General features: G+C 42.2%; 1 protein-coding gene across 1 annotated transcript in view; it reads right to left on the bottom strand.

The window, feature by feature from the left end:
• Window positions 1-7662: 7662 nt before the first annotated feature.
• Window positions 7663-18821, bottom strand: part of LOC141089606 (uncharacterized) — a 154825-nt gene continuing 143666 nt past the window's right edge. Inside the window, exons 14-15 of the mRNA XM_073576114.1 lie at window positions 10525-10569; window positions 7663-7918 (exon numbers count right to left, since the gene is read on the bottom strand). Of these exons, the coding sequence (XP_073432215.1) occupies window positions 7815-7918; window positions 10525-10569 (149 nt within the window). The 3' untranslated portion in view covers window positions 7663-7814. The remainder of the gene's footprint in view (window positions 7919-10524; window positions 10570-18821) is intronic.

Below are 18821 nucleotides of genomic sequence, written 5' to 3' on the forward strand. Positions count from 1 at the left end.
CAGGATGCACACAGAAGTGTATTGAGGCTGCTAGAGTGCATTGCAGTCACAGGCATAGCTGTGATTGCAATGCAAAATAAAAGTAAGTGTTGGTCTTGGACAAGTTATTTGTCCAAGGCAGATATAAGAAATCCTGCCAGGGTTTGAAGCGGACTACAGGATGGTAGTTAGGCAGTTTGCTTCCTCCTTTTCAGGTCTTCAAAGTGGCTTATGGCCACAGGTTCCTTGTAAAAACCCTGCAGAAGAGGGTTGGGTGTGTCAGTTTTGGTTTGCAAGCATGCAGAGCAGGAGGCTCTGCAGAGCTCAGCCTGTGTGAAGCAACACAGAGCTAAGTGGAGCCAAAAAGCCTGGCACCCCTCAGTGTGCACAGCGGTGCAGTCATCCACACCAAACAGTCGTGGTTATGGACTGTCTTATTTCCCAGCTGTGATCCAGAGGATACTGTTTGCTTTCTGTTTGTGAGTATGCTTTGAACAGTCCTGGGTCACTGCCTGTCTGTCACACTGCACCAATAGATAGATAGATAGATAGATAGATAGATAGATAGATAGACAGACATGCGATAGATAGATAGATGATAGATATGAGACAGATAGATATGCGATAGATAGATAGATAGATAATAGGACAGAAAGGATACAAAAAGGAAAAACAGAGCAGCACAAAGAGAAACAAAGTGTCCAGGTGCAAAAAGCTCCCACAGGCAAATACCAAACCTCAATTGTAGGAATCCAAAAAACAGGAGCAACACACCGCTTTTAGTGAAAAAAGAGCTATTTTATTTAGCCCATAATGGCGACGTTTAGGTCCAAGGATGTGAACCTAAAAAGGTTTACATCCTTGGACCAAAATGACACCATTATGGGCTAAATAAAATAGTTCTTTTTTCACTAAAAACAGTGTATTGCTCCTGATTTTTGGATTCCTAGATAGATAGATTAGATAGATAGAGAAATAGATAGATAGATGTGGGATAGATTAAATAGACTGACAGATAATTAAAGCTAAATAGAGATTACAAAAAAACACATAAGGAACTAATAAAAACAAAATTTGTAAATAACCTATACATAGATATATAATATATTATATGAAATATACTTATATTGTGCATTAAAAAACACCTACTATAAGAAAGTGCAAATGTGATTTAAAAGTATATTAAAAACTGTTTTTTGTTAATTAGAATAATTGCTAAACATGCATTGTTTAAGTCTAATCATTTGTAGACTCTAATGGTCTTTGCAAACACAGTCGTCATTGTGCTGAGTTGTGCATGCATGCTGTGTATATATTGCCATAAAGACATCACATCAGAACAGGAAAAACTATCCATATGAAGTTACTTGCAGAAATATTATTAAGGACATAATTCAGAGATGAGCAGCTCTTTTGAAATTCGAATTTGGTGGCTTTGTTGAATTTTCCCACTGCCTGTTAGGGTACCGTTACACTTAGCGATGCACCAGTGATCCCGACGACGATATGGATCGCTGGTGCATCGCTAAGTGGTCGCTCGTGAGCTGCCACACAGGCCGATCTCACCAGCGACATAGCAGGGGTCGGGGGTCGCTACTTACCTGTCAGACGCGGCGATCCTGACATTCTCCCATCCGCGTCCATGCGTCGCTCGTCGGCGCCACAGTAAGCCCAGCAGGAAGCACCCGACAAGAAATGGTCCAGGACGTTCTCGCGCGACCAGCGATGAGCAGTGGGGGAGCCGGTCAGAGGTAAGTATCAGACATAGCGATATCGCTAGCAATATTGCTGCTACGTCACAAAATCGGTGACGTTACAGCGATATTGCTAGTGATATCGCTATGTGTAACGCGCCCCTAAGAGCTTACACACTACAAAATTGAAAGAGGACCCCTCTGATCATAAGAACTTACACTCCAGAGATGGGAGTGAGAGATAGTAATTCACTGAATATAAGAACTTAGCACGCAAAAAGACATTAGACCTCTCTCTGATGCTTCAACATTGTTGGAAATGCTGCTAGGCAAGGGTTTTTCTTTTTTAGCGGCCCACAAATCGAATATCAAAGTGTTTGAATTTGTGTGAAACTGTGAATTTCATGAAGTTTGACTCACACTCATTCTTCTATGAATCGATCCATTCATCTCTAATGCACATTACATGTGATGCAAATGGAACACCATCTCAGACTAGCATAAGCTGCCCATACATAAGATAAATTAATACAGGAATTGCCACAGGGAACATTATGTACAAACCACACAGAGAAAGTGTGATCACTAGTGGCTATCTTGCTGTAAATCTCCCACACAGTCAAAAGTGAGGCATAGAGATATTTGGCCAAAAAGTAAAGTAGCATATGTCAAAGGAGATAAAAAATTCTTAGATATAATATGCATCAAAGGAAACAAAAGTATGTTCTTTTACTCAAAATACAATAGGCTAAAATACTCACTATAAATACATAAGTATCATGCTTCCAAAGAAAATCCATTCTTTTTTCATAGACAGGGAAATATAAAAATGCACACAACTCCAAAGAAATAGTGGCGGTTACCAAGAAGATAAATTACACTATTAAGCAAGCAAATAATCTTGTGCCCCTAAAAAGGAACACTGATAAATAACCTAATTAAGGTGCTGTCAAACAGTATGTGCCAGGTCCTGTGGCACTCAAATTGATTCCCATTTGCATGAGGGTCAACGAGCGTGCCAAAGGGTAAAAAGAGGTAACTGCATCCCTATATACTGGATAAAATACATCTGATATCAACCAGTCAGAACGACCTTCGTTATTATTCTCCACCTATCACTATGGGCACCCAGTGTGGGGTCCAAATATGGACCAACCTAAATACATAAAGCGTCACAAGTAACTAGCTCACAGTTTGATTCTATACAATGACCCTTCCTTGCTATTGGAGTGAAATAAGTGACACATACATTAAACAATGTGCCCTATGTGACCTTACAACCAAGGCTTCCCAATTGAGAAAGAGTGATAAAGTCTACAGACAAAATAAAACCATCCATTCTATAATAAAAAAGTCTACAGACAATATAAACCCACCCCTTTTATATTTAAAAGATATATAAAGTCTATGGAAAATATAAAAACACCTATTCTATATTCAAAGTGCTGATAAAATAATTAATTTAGAAAATTTTGTAAGGAAAAACAGAATGATTTTTAACCACTTACTGACATATGAATGTACCAGTACATCATATACCAGCTCCCTGACGTTGATGCGGGCTCTCACGCCAAGCCCACATCTTTCCTAGCCCATGACATCTGATTTAATCAGCCTCCATGTTTCTCTAACAGCTATGGGTGGAATGACACTACACTCGTTACTGCTAACATGAGAAATCTTGTAAAAAAATAAATTTTTTAAAATATTTAAAAAAAATATAAAAAAATAAGCCCTCTTCCAGACAAAAATTGAGACACTAAAGATCTTGGAAAATGGCCCCATTTTTTTTTTTTACAAACTGCATTTTTTTTCTCCACTTAAATAAAAAATAACCTATAGATGTTTGGTATCTACAAACTCGTAATGACCTGTGGAATCATAAATACAGGTCAGTTTTAGCATTTAGTGAACATGTTAAAAAAAATTGTAGAGTTGCACTTTGTTTGCAATTTCACTGCACTTGGAATTTTTTTTTCAGTTTTCCAGTATATGATAAAAGTAATGGTGTCGTTAAAAACTAAAACTCATCCCACAAAAAACAAGCACTCACATGGCCATGTTGATGGAAAGTAAAAAAGTTATGGCTCTGGGTAGAAAGGGAACAAAAAATGGAAGCACAAAAATGGAAATACCCATTGTCATTAAGAGGTAATCACTTTATTTTTTCCTGTAATCTCAGAATGCTGTCGTCTTTTCATATCCATTGTAGGGTACATTATCTGTATTCTAGGGCTTGCACCCTATATCCAGAGTTTTGTATAGCACTGCTTAATTTTTTCTAGAGACAGGCAGACAAATACAGCTTTGGCAAAAATTAAGAGACCACCACATCAAAACCCTGTCATGGGCAGCCTATTCTCCAGACCTGAATCCCATTGAAAATCTCTGGAATGTCATTAAGAGGCTGATGGATCATCACAAGCCATCAAACAAAGAACTGCTTAAATTTTTGCACCAGAAGCATTATGAAAAACTGTAGGAAAGCTTGCCAAGATGCATGAAAGCTGTGATTATAAATCATGGTTATTCCACAAAATATTGACTTCTGAACTCTTCCTGAGTTTAAACATTAGTATTGTTGTTTCTAAATGATGATGAACTTGTTTTCTTAGCATTATTTGAGGTCTGAAAGCACTGGGTTTTTTTTTAATTTTGACCATTTCTCCTTAAGTCCCCCTAAGTCAAGGTGGGGGACCCCAGAAAAAGTGGTGGAAAATGAAGAAGAGAAGTGATCAAAGTTAATAAAATATACAGTGAAACAAAATGTATCCAAATAAACTAATTTATGGCAAAGTATGTACTACTAAATCCCATTTGAAGGTGGGTGTATAATGCGGGCTCAAGAACAGAGCCTGCTCCTCATATAGCAGGTTCTAATTGGGGTTATATATCCAGAAACTGTCTTTAACAGGAGCTGCTGTTTAACCACTTAAATGCCACTGTCTATCAGCTCTACTGCAACATGATCACAAGGTGTTGATCAGTTGTATTTCTGTGAAATCATAGTCAAATGCTTCATTGCTTTATACAACACAAGCAATCCAAGATTGTCAATTTCCTAGACTTGAAAAAATAAAAATAAAAAGATTTGAAAAAGTTTTCAAAACCAGTAAATAGATAAAAACAACTTATAAGTTACTTACAAGTTTGAACAACCATCTTTTCACAGAACAAAAAAAAAGAATTTGATCTCTCCACATATGCAAATGTCTAATCACAATTTAAAAAAGTAATAAAAAAATTGAAAAGTCTGAAATGAGGATTTTTGGTGGCAAACATTTTCCACAAAAAATACAACTAAAAAGATCCAAACATACATTATATTTACTACAGATTAAAACCATTAAAAAGTAGTTTGTCATGCAAAACACATTCACACAGTTAAATAAGTATGCCACTTAGAAAATAGTGACACAATCTGTCTTTTTATAAAGTTCTGAATTTGTTTTTGGTGTAATAATAAACTGGATTAGATTAGTGGCGCGTTTTTACCTTTCTGAAAACCGCAGCAAAAATTAGGGTCTATACCAACAAGACCAAAATTGAAACAATGTATTCAGCCACAGGACCAATTGTCCGATAAACCCAGATTTGTTTTCAAAAAAGCAAATAATCTGGGTCTTTTGGTTGCTCCATCTATTAGGGACCAACCGAGATCAACAATATCTACTCCCTTTAATGAGAATCTCGAGGATTTTTTCCATTGTAAAAAGTGCATAGTCTGTAAAACTCTAAAATTGTAGAAAAAAATGGCCATAAAGAAAGGTGATAAATGTTACCAAATTAAAGATTTTATCACATGCACATCAAAGGGGGTCATATATTCCATTAAATGCCCCTGAAATAAACTTTATGTGGGCAGAACAAAGAGACCCATGAACGTAAGAATTAATGAGCACCTGCGTAACAAAGAAAAAATATGATGATCACCCTCTCTCAAAACATTTTGCTAAAGTACATGAAGGCTCCATGAATGGAATAGATGTAACAGGAATCCAAGTAATTAAACCACACTGGTGAAATGGAGATTATATTAAAAAAATGTCACAAGCAGAGAGTAGGTGGATCTTCATACTAGATACATGAAAACCCTGGGTACTAAATAATGAAATTGAACTATTTGCATTTGATTAAACTGCTGCTGTTATATAAACACTCCTCCAGGATACTAGGACCATCCCTGAAGAAGGAAAACTGTATTTTTTTCTGAAACGCGGAGGAAATGGTCCTAATTGCACACCGCAGTGGAAGAGTGTGCATCACATGATTGCAGAAGAGTCACGTGACTGAAGGCGTCACACAGGTCCTACAGGTCCTTGACTGAATACAAGTTCCTACATGAGCCTCCACAGCACCGCAAGATGCCATCTCCAGCGTCTGTCATGGGCCGGGACAGACGCTGCGACTATACTGACAACTAGCTCATAGCCCCGGCTTTCTCTCTTCCCCCAGCCTGAGCAGTGGTTTATCCAGGAGAATCAGAAAGTAAGGACTCAAGCACTGCAGCATCGACATATGGACAGCATCTGAACTGTGGAATCACGGTAATTTAGCCCCTAAGTTCAAAGAGTGTCATTGATTATACCACTCAGCAGGACAGTGCTGTAACTGTGCTTTATCATTGGAACAGTGACCTAATTGGGCCTAATTAGATGCTGTATGCTAGCAGTTTATCTACCTATTTATTACACATTGACATTTATATTTATAATTTATTTTTATTTAAAGACATGAGCACTGCAGCACCTTTTCTCTAATTAACCTATGAAATGTGCCATTGAGATACAACTAAGCTAAAGACAAGAGCACTGCAGCACTTTCATATGATTAGTTATCCTCATTGTGAAAATAAGGTAAATTATCCTCACTGCTCTTAAATATTTAAATCAGTCCCTGGTAATATTGTCATATTGTTATAGTATGGCCATTATATTTACATATATACACATTTTTAAAGACACCTTTCCTATAGATTGTGTGCAATATCTCACGTATGGATATACTCCATTCAAGAATTTGAGCACTGCAGCACCTTATACGACCAACACCCGACATTGTGGAGAAAAGGTAAATCTAAATCCCTTTTGCTTATATTGTTTGAGTATATATAGCGAGAAGACGTCTACAGCAATCGGGAACCAGCGCAAAATTATAAGCACTTTTTATAATAATAAAAATAGCTGTTATTTTGTCTACCAGGAGAATCATATTGGCAGGTTATTTTTACAGCACAAAAAACTAAAGTGTAAAAAATGAAACCCAAAAAAAAGATTGCAGAATTGTTTTTTTCTTTCATCATTTCACGTTATTTGGAATATTTTTTTGTTGTTTTTTCATAAGACTATTTGTTGGAAAAAAGTTATGATCCATGGAAAAAGGGAAGATAACATTTTGCAAAAAAGTGGACTTTGTTATTCTTAATACTTTAATTGTGTAAATTATATGCATATCATTTTACAATAATATGAACTATTTTAAGATACAAGGTCAGACTTTTTTTAATAGTTTGAACATTTAAAATAACTGTAAATTTAAGTATAGTAGCACTTAATATTATTATTTTTATTACCATACTATTACTATAAATATAAATCCTCAATATAAAACATGTATGGTAATTTAGCTTAAAGGGGTATTCCCATCTCCAAGATCCTATCCCAATGTGTAACAGGTGTAATGGATAGCATGGAAACATAAGGTCCTGCAATGCCTGCACATGTGGAAAGAAACATAGCAAATCAGAAAAGCTATACTACATTTCTAATTGGAGCTATTTGCTAATATCTCGTATTATTATTACACCTACTACACATTGGGATATGATCTTGGGGATGGGAACACCCCTTTAAATCGGTCCCAAATGTATTCTATATTGGGAATGGGGATGAATGGTATGAATAGATTATACACTTGTCTGTAATAATTATAACCACAAAGTAATACTTTAGCCCATAATTTTGTTCTATGGTTACATTTGTTCCAAAGTCAAAATACAATTAATTTCATGAAGACTAGCATAAAGATAACGGATTCATATAATGAGCATGAATTTATTTATGAATTTATTTTATTGAGTACAAATTAAAAACAAAACAAGTTTAGTGTACCAATTTGTATTTCATGTATGTTTGTATTTCATCAGCATGATTTAAAGGCCTCTGTTTGAAGTGTCTTGACATTGGGGTTGGATTTTGTACCTTTTATTTGTATTTCCTGGGGTTTTTCTTCTGGAATATAGTGCTCTAGATAAATAGAAAAGTATATTAAAAGTTGCCTTTTAGGGAACATTTTCAAAATTAGCAAAAATATTAGGTAATAGATATACTTTGCATCATACATGTCAGAAAGACCAATAAAATAACAAATATGCAAATATAATGGTAATTAGTTTTAATTTTATGTTTCAAATAAAGAATTCTTAGCATTGTCTCATTTTCTTAAATAGTTAAAATTACAAAATCCTTGCACAAACAATTTTTCAGTTTGCAACTCATAATCAGTTATCAAAATTGGAAGCATTTTTAATTACATATCATACAACTTATTTTCTAGATTACAGGCCACTAGAGTTGAGCGACTTTAGTCGGATCGTGTTTCTTGAAACAAAATTTGTTTCAGATGAAACTGGTCCGACTAGGGCAAAAAAGTCGGAGTTTCGTCTGAAACCCGACCTCAATGCAAGTCAATGGGAAATAAAAGTCAGCATTGAGCGGATGACATTCATCCACTCAATGTCGACTTTTATTTCCCATTGACTTGCATTGGGGTCGGGTTTCGGACGAAACTCCGACTTTTTTTTCCTAGTCGGACCAGTTTCATCTGAAACAAATTTTGTTTCATAAACCCGATCCGACTAAAGTCGCTCAACTCTACTGGCCACCTTGCAGTCTCAGAGGTGGCCAGATTCCTTGTAAGGTGCACATGAGGCTTGCAGGTCATGTGATTTAAAGCCTGCTTGTGTGGCCCTGAAGGTGACCAGATGACTGACTCCTTCAACTTCAGTCCCCTATACTTCTCAATTGCTACAGAGGCAAATATGACTTTGCTAGCAGCATGTGAGAACTCTCAGTTTTGACCACAGTGCTCTGAGCAAACAGAAAGCCAGGAGGCTTTAGAACGCTGCAGTTCTGAAGAAAAGAACATATGAACACTCCTTTAAAGAGGAACTTTCACAAAATTTTGTAAGTTGAGTTGGACACAAGATATAATAGTGGCTGCAAAGTGGAAGTAAATGTTGTTGCTTTTTTTCTTCCTGTGTTTCACTGTTGAAGAGATATTAGCAATCAAATATTTGACATCTAATGAGTTAATTTCTGTTACTTGGGTGTTATCAGATAGTTTTCACTGGGGGCATGTATTTCTTCTCCCTGTATAAAGGAGACCATTTATAAGCGGGCTGTAACACTCAAATGAAAGAAGAACATGCACCAAAAATAGATTATAGTTAGAGATGGGCGGACACCTGGATCTTCAGATACGGCAGGTTCGACCAAACAGTTACAAAAAGTTTGGTTTGCAAGAACAGTACCAGAACCCGAACCCGGACCCCAATCACTTGAATGTGGATCCCGAACATCCAGTATTTGCCACTCTGTTATGTGCATAACAGTGCGGCAAACACCACTTCTGCTCGGCGGTGAAATCATCCCTGCCGGTCAGAGAGACGCGGTTCTCACGCTGTCATAAGACAGCGGGAGTGCTCAGCTGTCACCGAAGGTATAAACTTACCTCCCGTCACGGGTATCAGCTGATGGGACTACTTATCCTATCATCCGACACCTGCTGCCGCTAATTACAGTGAGAGCAGGAGTGTCAGATGGGAGTATTCATTAGCCGCTCCTGCACTGTAAACAAATTATTAAAAAAAACGGTGTGGATTCCCTTGTATTTTTGCTAACCAGCTAGACAAAACTCACACCTGGGGGCTGCAATCCTCAGCTGTCAGCTTGAGTAAGGCTAGTTATCAAGAATAGAGGCATCCCCACACTGTTTTTTAAATTATTTAAATAAATAATAAAAAAACGGTGTGGGTTCCCCCCCATTTTGACAACCAACCTTGCTAAAGCAGACAGCTTGGGGCTAGTACTCTCAGACTGGTAAGGGGCCATGGATATTGGCCCTCCTCAGTCTAAACATACCAGCCCGCAGCTGCCCAGAAAAGGCACATCTATTAGTTGTGCAAACTCTGGTGCTTTCCCCGGCTCTTCCCACTTGCCCTGTAGCGGGGGCAAGTGGGATGATAGTTGGGGGGGTTGATGTCACCTTTTTATTGTTAGGTGACATCAAGCCCCAAGGTTAATAATGGAGAGGCATCAATAAGACACCCCCATTACTAAACCCATAGTCACATTGTAAGAAAACACAGCCACCCAGAATAAGTCCTTTAATTGAAAAAATGACACAGACTCCTTTAATTATCTTAATTAAACCATACTTACAACCTTGCCTAATTCCAACGAAGCTCTCCATCTCCTGTAATAAAACTAAAATAAAAAAAAAATGTACCATACCTGTCTATCATTCTATCCCATGTTGTAATCCATGTCTGGGTGATAAATAGTTTTCAACCTGGACAGTACCAAGATGCTACCTTCCAGGCTGAGAACCATTTGTTACTGAACTGCTGTGAACACAGCATCAGTGAGCAGCGGTGACATCATTGAGGTTACTGCAGGTCACTGAGGCTCCGTTCCCAGCCGAGCTGAACTGAGGTGACCTCGGTGAGATCACTGCTAGCACCATGAGAAAAACTCTCACGCTTTTGTGATTACATAATAAAACAATATAAAATATAAAAAAAATTAAAATGTAGGAAACAAGAAATTGAAATTCATTCTTTTGCATTTACCTTTTATTTCCACAACTGGAAGAATTTCTTCATGTTTGTGGAGCTCTGCAATGAAACATGAGAGACAATTAGAAAAAGTGAGCCTGCATATATTATAGGTATTTAGTATGCGTACTATTTAATCATCACACTTAAATAATAACAAGATACAAGAACAATAAGTTCATTAAAATTCTCCTAAACAGAATATAAATATGTCCTTGGTCTCATTTTAATTATGAAAGCATTTATCATATTAATATAGCATTAGAGTTGGGCGAAATGGGTCGGTCAAATAAAAAAATCGCAGACTTTAGCTAAAGTCGGGTTTTGCCGATTGAAACCTGACCATAGCGTGAGGTCGACCATGAGGTCGCCAATCAGAGCACCAAAGTCATGTTTCAAATAATGCTTCCAGCCCCTTTTCTCAGCCAATGATGGAGGATGCACACTGTGGGCAGCGCAATGACATGGGAAGCGGCCACCACCATCTTAGAGAAGGACATTGAAGTTATTGGCTTTGTGTGGCGTCACAGTGGCTATAAAAGGCCGTGACCGCCGACCGCCATCATACTTCTGCCGATCTTAGAATAGGGAGAGGTGCTGCTGCTGATTCTGAATAAGGGAGAGCGTTAGGCAGGAAAGAAGGAAAAAAAATTGCTTCTGCTGATAGTGCTTTTCACTGTACAGTTAGTGTGCAATGAAAGGGGAGGATTTTTGTTGAGTGCAGCAGCGCTGGTGGTGATTAGGCTGCCTTTTAAGGCTGCCTGATAGCTGCATTGATGTGTGCACACTGCTGTTCAAACTGCTTTTTTCAAAACACTCCAACTTTTATTATTTTGCTCTGGTGAGTTACCGAGCGTTCATTTATTCACACATCGTATAGCGGTGTACGCTCCTCACACATTACCGTGTACTGGCTGGTATCACGAACAAATAGAAGCTAGCTGTGTGTGACTCTGGAAAAACAAGCTGAGGAGATTTTCCATTTTTCCACACCTATACCTTATGGAGCTGTCTGCTTTTCAAACAGTTTCGTATATCTGCTGTTTGATTACGCTCAAAACTATACACAGACGGCATGTGTCATTCCATATAAAAATACGGAGTCGTAAGTGCAGGATTCTGGTCAGGAAAAACACCTTTCTTTGTGTCCTACACCCCCACCAAAAGTTAAGGATGCAGCAGCCCACACTTAAGATTACTCTATGAAGCTCTTTTCACATACCATGTCTGGGTTATCCAGTCAAATCCTGAATTCCCCAATCCAAGATGAATCTGACATGGAGTGCACTGATGCACAGCCACTGCTAGATGATTCTGCTGGTACATTGACCCAGAGCACTACATTGCCCTCGCAGGATACTGAGCCAGAATCTGACCCTGATGAAATTCTGGTGCCCCTTCCCGCATACTATACCACCTTACATGGTGACACAGAGGAAGGTAAAGAGGAAGGTGCAGATGACTTTGAAGAGGAGATCATGGATGACCCAGTTCTTGACCCGGAGTGGCATCCATTGGGGGAGGAGGGTGGCACTGGCAATAGTTCAGATAAGGAGAAGGATCCGAAGCAGGCATTGACATCGTAGCAGCAGTTATCGGGCAGGCCCGTATATCTGTCCAAAAACGTGGACTAAAAGAGTTGCAGGACAGCTTGGCCAGACGGTCACCTTAGCACAGCGTGCAAGGCCAGATAATGTATACCCTAGAAGGAAGAGTGCAGTGTGGCACTTCTTTGTCCAAAATCCTACTGATGAGGCTGAGGTTATCTGTAAGAAGTGCGGAAGGACCTTTAGCCGAGGTAAACAACTCAGAAATTTGAATACCAGTTGCATGCTTAGACATTTAATCAACATGCACTTGCAAGCGTGGACGGACTACAAAATCTCAGGTAGCACATGTGCACCTGCTCTGACTGAAGGTAGCCAGCAATGCTCCATCACTACCCCCACTGTAAGACCACCGCCACCGTTAAGCACACCACCAGCACTAAATGTGTCGGTGTCATCACAAGGTCAAAGCACTCAGGGAATCACAATGGTTTTGCAACACAACACTGAATCTAGGCCATCACCACCAATACCATCACCAACCCCCTCTCACTCTGTCCGGTCCACCGCTACTTCCCCCATATGCAGCTCTCCAGTCCAGCTCACCCTATCAGACACTCTGAGTAGGACAAGAAAGTACTCATCCTCTCATCCGCGTACACTGTGTTTGAACTCCTAAATTGCCAAACTAATCTCATTAGAGATGATGCCCTACCGTTTGGTTGAAAGCGAAACTTTCCACGAGCTCATGGCCTACGCTGTCCCACGCTATGACCTACCCAGTTGGCACTTCTTTTTCTCAAAAAGCCATCCCAGCCCTCCACCTGCATGTGAAAGACCGCATTGTCCATGCACTCAAGCAATCAGTGAGTGGAAAGGTGCACCTCATAACAGATGCATGGTCCAGTAGGCATGGCCACGGCCGCTACGTGTCCATCACTGCACACTGGATTAATGTGGTGGATGCAGGCTCCACAGGGGACAGCGGTGGTGGAACAGTGCTGTCTGGCGCATGATATAGGAAACAGTTGGCTGTAGGCTTTCGACTCTCCTCTTCCTCCATAAGCGAAAGCTCTTCCACAGAGTGCAGTTGCACGACCACTCCATCTGCAGCTGGCAGTGTTGCACACAAGGTGTCCCACTATCGAACAGCTAGTGGTAAGCGTCAGCAGGCTGTGTTAAAGATGAAGTCTTTGGGCGACAACAGACACACCGCAAAGGTACTGGCCGACTACTTTCAGCGACATACTGAGTCATAGCTGGGCAGTCTACATCTTGAGCCAGGCAAAGTAGCCAAAGTAATTTTGTGGCAGCCATAACCCGTGCAAAACTCACACACATACCTGGCCTGGCTCACACTTTGAACCTGGTGGTGCAGTGCTTCCTTAATAATAATCCAGAGTTAACATCCCTGCTCCATAAGGTGCGAAGACTGTGCTCGCACATCCGTCGCTCAAACGTTCACTCCACTCGTATGTAGAAGCTGCAGCGATTGCTCCACCTCCCCAAGCACCGCCTAATCATAGACGTTGCAACAAGGTGGAACTCCACCGTGCACATGGTTGAGAGGCTGTGTGAACAGAGGCAGGCTGTAATGCATTTGTGGGAGGATACACGGGCAGGCAGTTTGAGGGAAGACATGGAATTGTTGGGTGTGCAGTGGTCAAAGCTGAAAGACCTCTGTAAAGTCCTTCAGTGTTTTGAGGAATGCACATGGCTGGTAAGCGCAGACGGCGCCATCATAAGCATGAGCATCCCACTTATGCGTCTGCTCATGCAAAATTTGATGCACATTAAGGATCTGGCGTCTGCAGCAGAGGAGGAAGAGGAGGAGGAGGAGGAGAAGGAGGGAAGCCTTGCTGACAGTCAGCCATTGTCTGGTCAGGGAACTGTCCTGGACGAGGTGGAGGAAGAAGAGGAAGAGGAGGAGGATGAGAGGGATGATTATTTTGTGCAGGAGGATGCTTCTCAGGGGGCAAGAGAAAATATTGGCATTCCAAGGTCAGGTACAGTGTTTGTGCGTGACTGTAGGGATGTGGATTTGCCAGAAAGTGCTCCTCCACGCAGCAGTGCAGTGCATTATTGACACCTGGAACATTGGCCCACTTGTGCGATTATGCCTTGCGGATCTTAAAAAGGGACCCCCGCATTGCCAAAATGTTGAAGGATGATGACTACTGGCTGGCCAGCATCCTCTAGCCCCGCTACAAAGGCAAATTACACAACATCATGCCACAGGAGAACCTAGAGATAATATTGGCTAACAAACAAGCAACTCTGGTAAACCATTTGTTTGAGGCTTTCCTAGCATAAAGCCGCGGTGCTGGTTCTCCCACGAGCCGTAGTGGGCACAATGGAAGAGGTGTTCGTGCTGCATACAGCCGAAGTGGCGTTGGACACAGGGGTTTAATGACCATGTTGTGGAATGATTTCTCAAGTTCCGCTCACACGACTGCTAATACTGATTCGATTACAAGTGACAAGAGACAGCAGTTGTCAACTATGGTTACAAACTACTTCTCCCATATCGATGTTCTCCCTCACAGGTCATTCCCCTTTCACTAGTGAACCTCTAAACTGGACACCTGGCCTGAATTGGCACACTATGCCTTTCAGGAGCTTGCTTGCCCTGCTGCTAGTGTGTTATCTGAAAGAGTCTTCAGTGCTGCTGGATCAATCCTGACAGAAAAAAGGACCTGTCTGTCAACCCAAAATGTTGATGATCTAACCTTCATTAAAATGAACCATGCATGGGTTTCAAAGGATTTTGTCCCACCTTCCACTGATGAGACATAGGTTGCCAGAAAACTGCCTCGCTTTTGTCCTCCTCTTCCTCGGACTTGCCCAATTCTGCCATTTGCAGCAGCTGCATGTCCAGCCTACACATCAACATATGCCATTTTTTAAGCCTCTGTAACTGGGCTGCCCACCCCCCCAAGGGCTGGGGTCAACACCTGCCGCACCCGGGCAAGTGCCGTTGCTCTGAACAGGTGGATGGGCCCACTGATGACCGATGGCACTGGCACAGGGCCCTTCATAGTACAATATAGTGTCTCTGATGGTAGGGGGGCCCACTTGCCATCAGACACACCAGCGTACTATGAGGGGCCCTGTACCGTCGCCCACGAGTGTGCCCCCCCGCTTGGTCATGGCCACAGAACTTGCAAGTTGCAATACTTACCTCTCCCTGCTCCACTGCTGTGTAGTCTGGCCAGTTAAATTCTTCACAGGGATGGCCACTAGAAATTTGGTGTATTGATCGATGTTGGTTATGATGTAGCTATGGCCTGTCCTGCTGGCCTCTACCTTCAGATGATCAATGGCTACCATTTGTAATGGACGTCAACTTACAAGCGGATGCAGTGGTGCCTTATGATCACTGTCACGTCGCCATCAGACTCGGGGCCTGCTGTTCCGCCCTCAGCCACGAGGAGGCGATGGATGGTCATGCTGCCCGTGGGCTCGGGGGCTGCGGTCCAGGCTTCGACCACCAGGAGGCGCCAGACTGACACATCGCCGTCGAGCTCAGGGCCTGCTGTTCCCGCCTCGGCCATTGGGAGGCGCCGTGGTTTGCGCCCGAGGGATGGCAGCAACAGTGAAAGGGTTCCTGCGCAGGCGTCTAGTGGACACAGACTCCGCTCCGCTGTCTGTCATGAAGGGGTTTGTGCATCATCATCGGGTCTGGTCCTGGGGGCGGTTCTGATGACATCAGCAGTTCAGGAGCCTGTGAGGGATGACCTGATCCCTCAAATACTTTGGGACTGGTCTTGCAAGTCTCCGGATATATTCTTGGTTCCCCTACGTGTTACTTTGTGATTGCCTATCGTTAACTCTGACCCCAGCCTGAATTTCTGACTACTCTATTGCCTGCCGTTTTTGTACCTTGCATTTCTCCCTATTACTGACGCTGACCTTGGCCTGGATTCCTGACCCCCCTCTACTGCCTGACGATTTTGTACCTCCGCTACTCTCCCGGTTTGTGACCTCTGCCTGGACTCTCGACTCTGCCTCTGCCTGCCGTTTCTGTACCTCCACTGCTCGCCTGGTTTCCGACTTCATTTTTGGCTCCCTCACTGCTTTTCTATTACGACCGTTCTGCTCTGGCACTCTGCTCCTGTTCAGACAGCGCTTCCTGGACTCTGCAGTAAATCCAGATCCCTGTATAGGGGTAAAGGGTGTCGGTGCTACTCGGGGCGCTGTCTTTCTGCAGCCCAGACTTGCAGACGGACGTAACATTATATCCGGCCCAAAAAATAAAATTGTCTCTTGTGTATATATATATATATATATATATATATCACACATATATAAAGACAGTTTCTCTGAATTTTTTTTCCTTTCCTCTCTTGCCTGAGCTGATTGTTGGCCTAAAACACCTGTTATTAAGCCCCAATATACAGCCTGGAGGATCAGTCTCACCTTCCTGCTCGAGCATGCTGCAGTTAGGAGACTCCAGGGACAAAGCTGAACGTCAGAGATCCGTACCCCGGGAACATCAGCCTCTGAGCAGCCCTGGCTATGGTTGCGCAGAGGCTCAGGTACCGCCCGCAGATGCGGCCAAAGTTTTACTACCTATTTCTTTGTATTTTGGTCAGGATTCTCTGTGTTTAAAAGCCTATGTCGATAGCGGGTCTGAAGGGAATTTTATGGACTCTTTTGCTACTAAAAAACTTGGTGTCCCACTACTGAAACTTAACATTCCAATTAAAACCACGGCTATTAGCGGCACGTCCATTATTCAGGAGGGGGTTAAATTTGCTACTGCTAAGATTGCTATGTCAGTAGGAGCACTACATACTGAGCTTATTTCCTTTTTTGTGTTGGACAATCTATCTTCTGCAGTCATTTTGGGGATGCCATGGCTACGTCAACACAACCCTGTCATTGACTGGCACCTGGGTGATGTGGTGCGCTGGAGTTCGCAATGCCAGGATAATTGCATATCTGTAGCAGTAAATCAAGCCAAGCTAAAAAAAAAAAACCCTTCATACCGTTTGCTCTCAGGGATTATGGAGATGTCTTTTCCGTTATAGAATCTGAGAAACTACCACCCCACAGAGAGTATGATTGTCCTATCGACCTAATTCCAGATGCCCGTCTTCCAAAAGGTAGAATATTTAATCTCTCTGGTCCAGAGCGTCAGGCCATGAATGAGTACATAGCGGATAGCTTAAAAAAGGGGTTCATTAGACCATCTATTTCACCAGTTGGAGCTGGGTTCTTCTTTGCAGAGAAGAAAGATGGTGGTCTCAGACCCTGCATTGACTACCGAGAATTAAACGCAATCACTATAAAGAACCAGTACCCGCTTCCACTCATCCCTGATCTTTTTAATCAGCTAATGGGAGCCCATTGGTTTACTAAACTTGACCTCCGGGGGGGCATACAATCTAATCCGCATAAGAGATGGCGATGAGTTGAGTGGAAGACAGCGTTTAATACACCTTTTGGTCACTTTGAGTACCTGGTAATGCCGTTTGGACTCAGTAATGCTCCTGCAGTGTTTCAGCACTTTGTCAAATACATTTTCAGGGACATCTGTGGTGTGTATGTCGTTGTGTACTTGGATGACATTTTAATTTACTCTACTGACCCTGTGACACATGCTCAACACGTCCGTTGGGTACTGCAGAGACTGCGAGAGAACTCCTTGTTTGCTAAATTGGAGAAATGTGTCTTTTGTGCTGAGGAGGTACAATTTTTGGGGTACATGGTCTCAGGCAGAGGCTTCCGCATGGATCCTGCCAAGATCCAACCTATTAAGGCTTGGGTGCAACCCAAATCGCTGAAAGCACTGCAGCGATTTTTGGGATTTGCCAATTACTACTGTAAGTTTATCAGGGGTTTCTCAGAGATCTCCAAGCCACTCACGGATCTAACCCGGAAAGGGGCGGACGTGGCCATTTGGAATCCTGAGGCAATTCAAGCATTTTCTACATTAAAGGAGTGCTTTGTGGCCAACCCAGTTTTAGTACAACCTGACTTAGACCGCCCATTTATTGTGGAGGTGGATGCCTCCGAAGTCGGAGTGGGAGCAGTGCTATCGCAAGGCACTGCAGCCCTCACTCAGCTGCGCCCATGTGCTTTTTTTTCCCGAAAGTTCTCTGCCACAGAGAAGAACTATGATATTGGTAATCGGGAATTACTAGCAATAAAATGGGCCTTCGAGGAATGGCGTCACTTTCTCGAAGGCGCCAAACGCAAGGTCACCGTCATTACTGATCACAAAAACCTGACCTACCTGGAGTCAGCTAAAAGACTGAATTCCAGGCAGGACAGGTGGGCCTTGTTCTTTTCAAGGTTTGATTTTTTAATCACCTTTCGCCCTGGTACGAAAAATGTGAGGGCCGATGCCCTCTCTCGCAGCTTTTGCCCCACACAAACCGAAGACTGTGAACCCGTTCCGATATTAGCCAATGGGATCGTTGTGTCGGCAGTTTCCTTAGACCTTCTGGAGGAGATCCGTAGGTCTCCAGAACGAGCTCTGGACACTACACCCCCCAAAAAATTGTTCGTTCCGAATACCTTTCGCCTTCAAGTTCTTAAGGAGTCACATGACTCTGTTCTGGCAGGCCATCCTGGGCTCAATAATACCACCAGGTTGGTAACTAGGAACTTTTGGTGGCCGACAGTGGTCAAGGACTGTAAGAACTATGTTTCAGCATGTGAAGTCTGTGCCCGCGCCAAATCCCCCCATAATCGTCCTGCTGGCTGGCTTCAGTCCTTGCCCACCCCTGAGAGTCCATGGACCCACATCTCCATGGA

Source organism: Dendrobates tinctorius, unplaced genomic scaffold, assembly GCF_039654945.1.
Source record: "Dendrobates tinctorius isolate UK_male_01 unplaced genomic scaffold, ASM3965494v1 ptg000046l, whole genome shotgun sequence".
Taxonomy (NCBI): domain Eukaryota; kingdom Metazoa; phylum Chordata; class Amphibia; order Anura; family Dendrobatidae; genus Dendrobates; species Dendrobates tinctorius.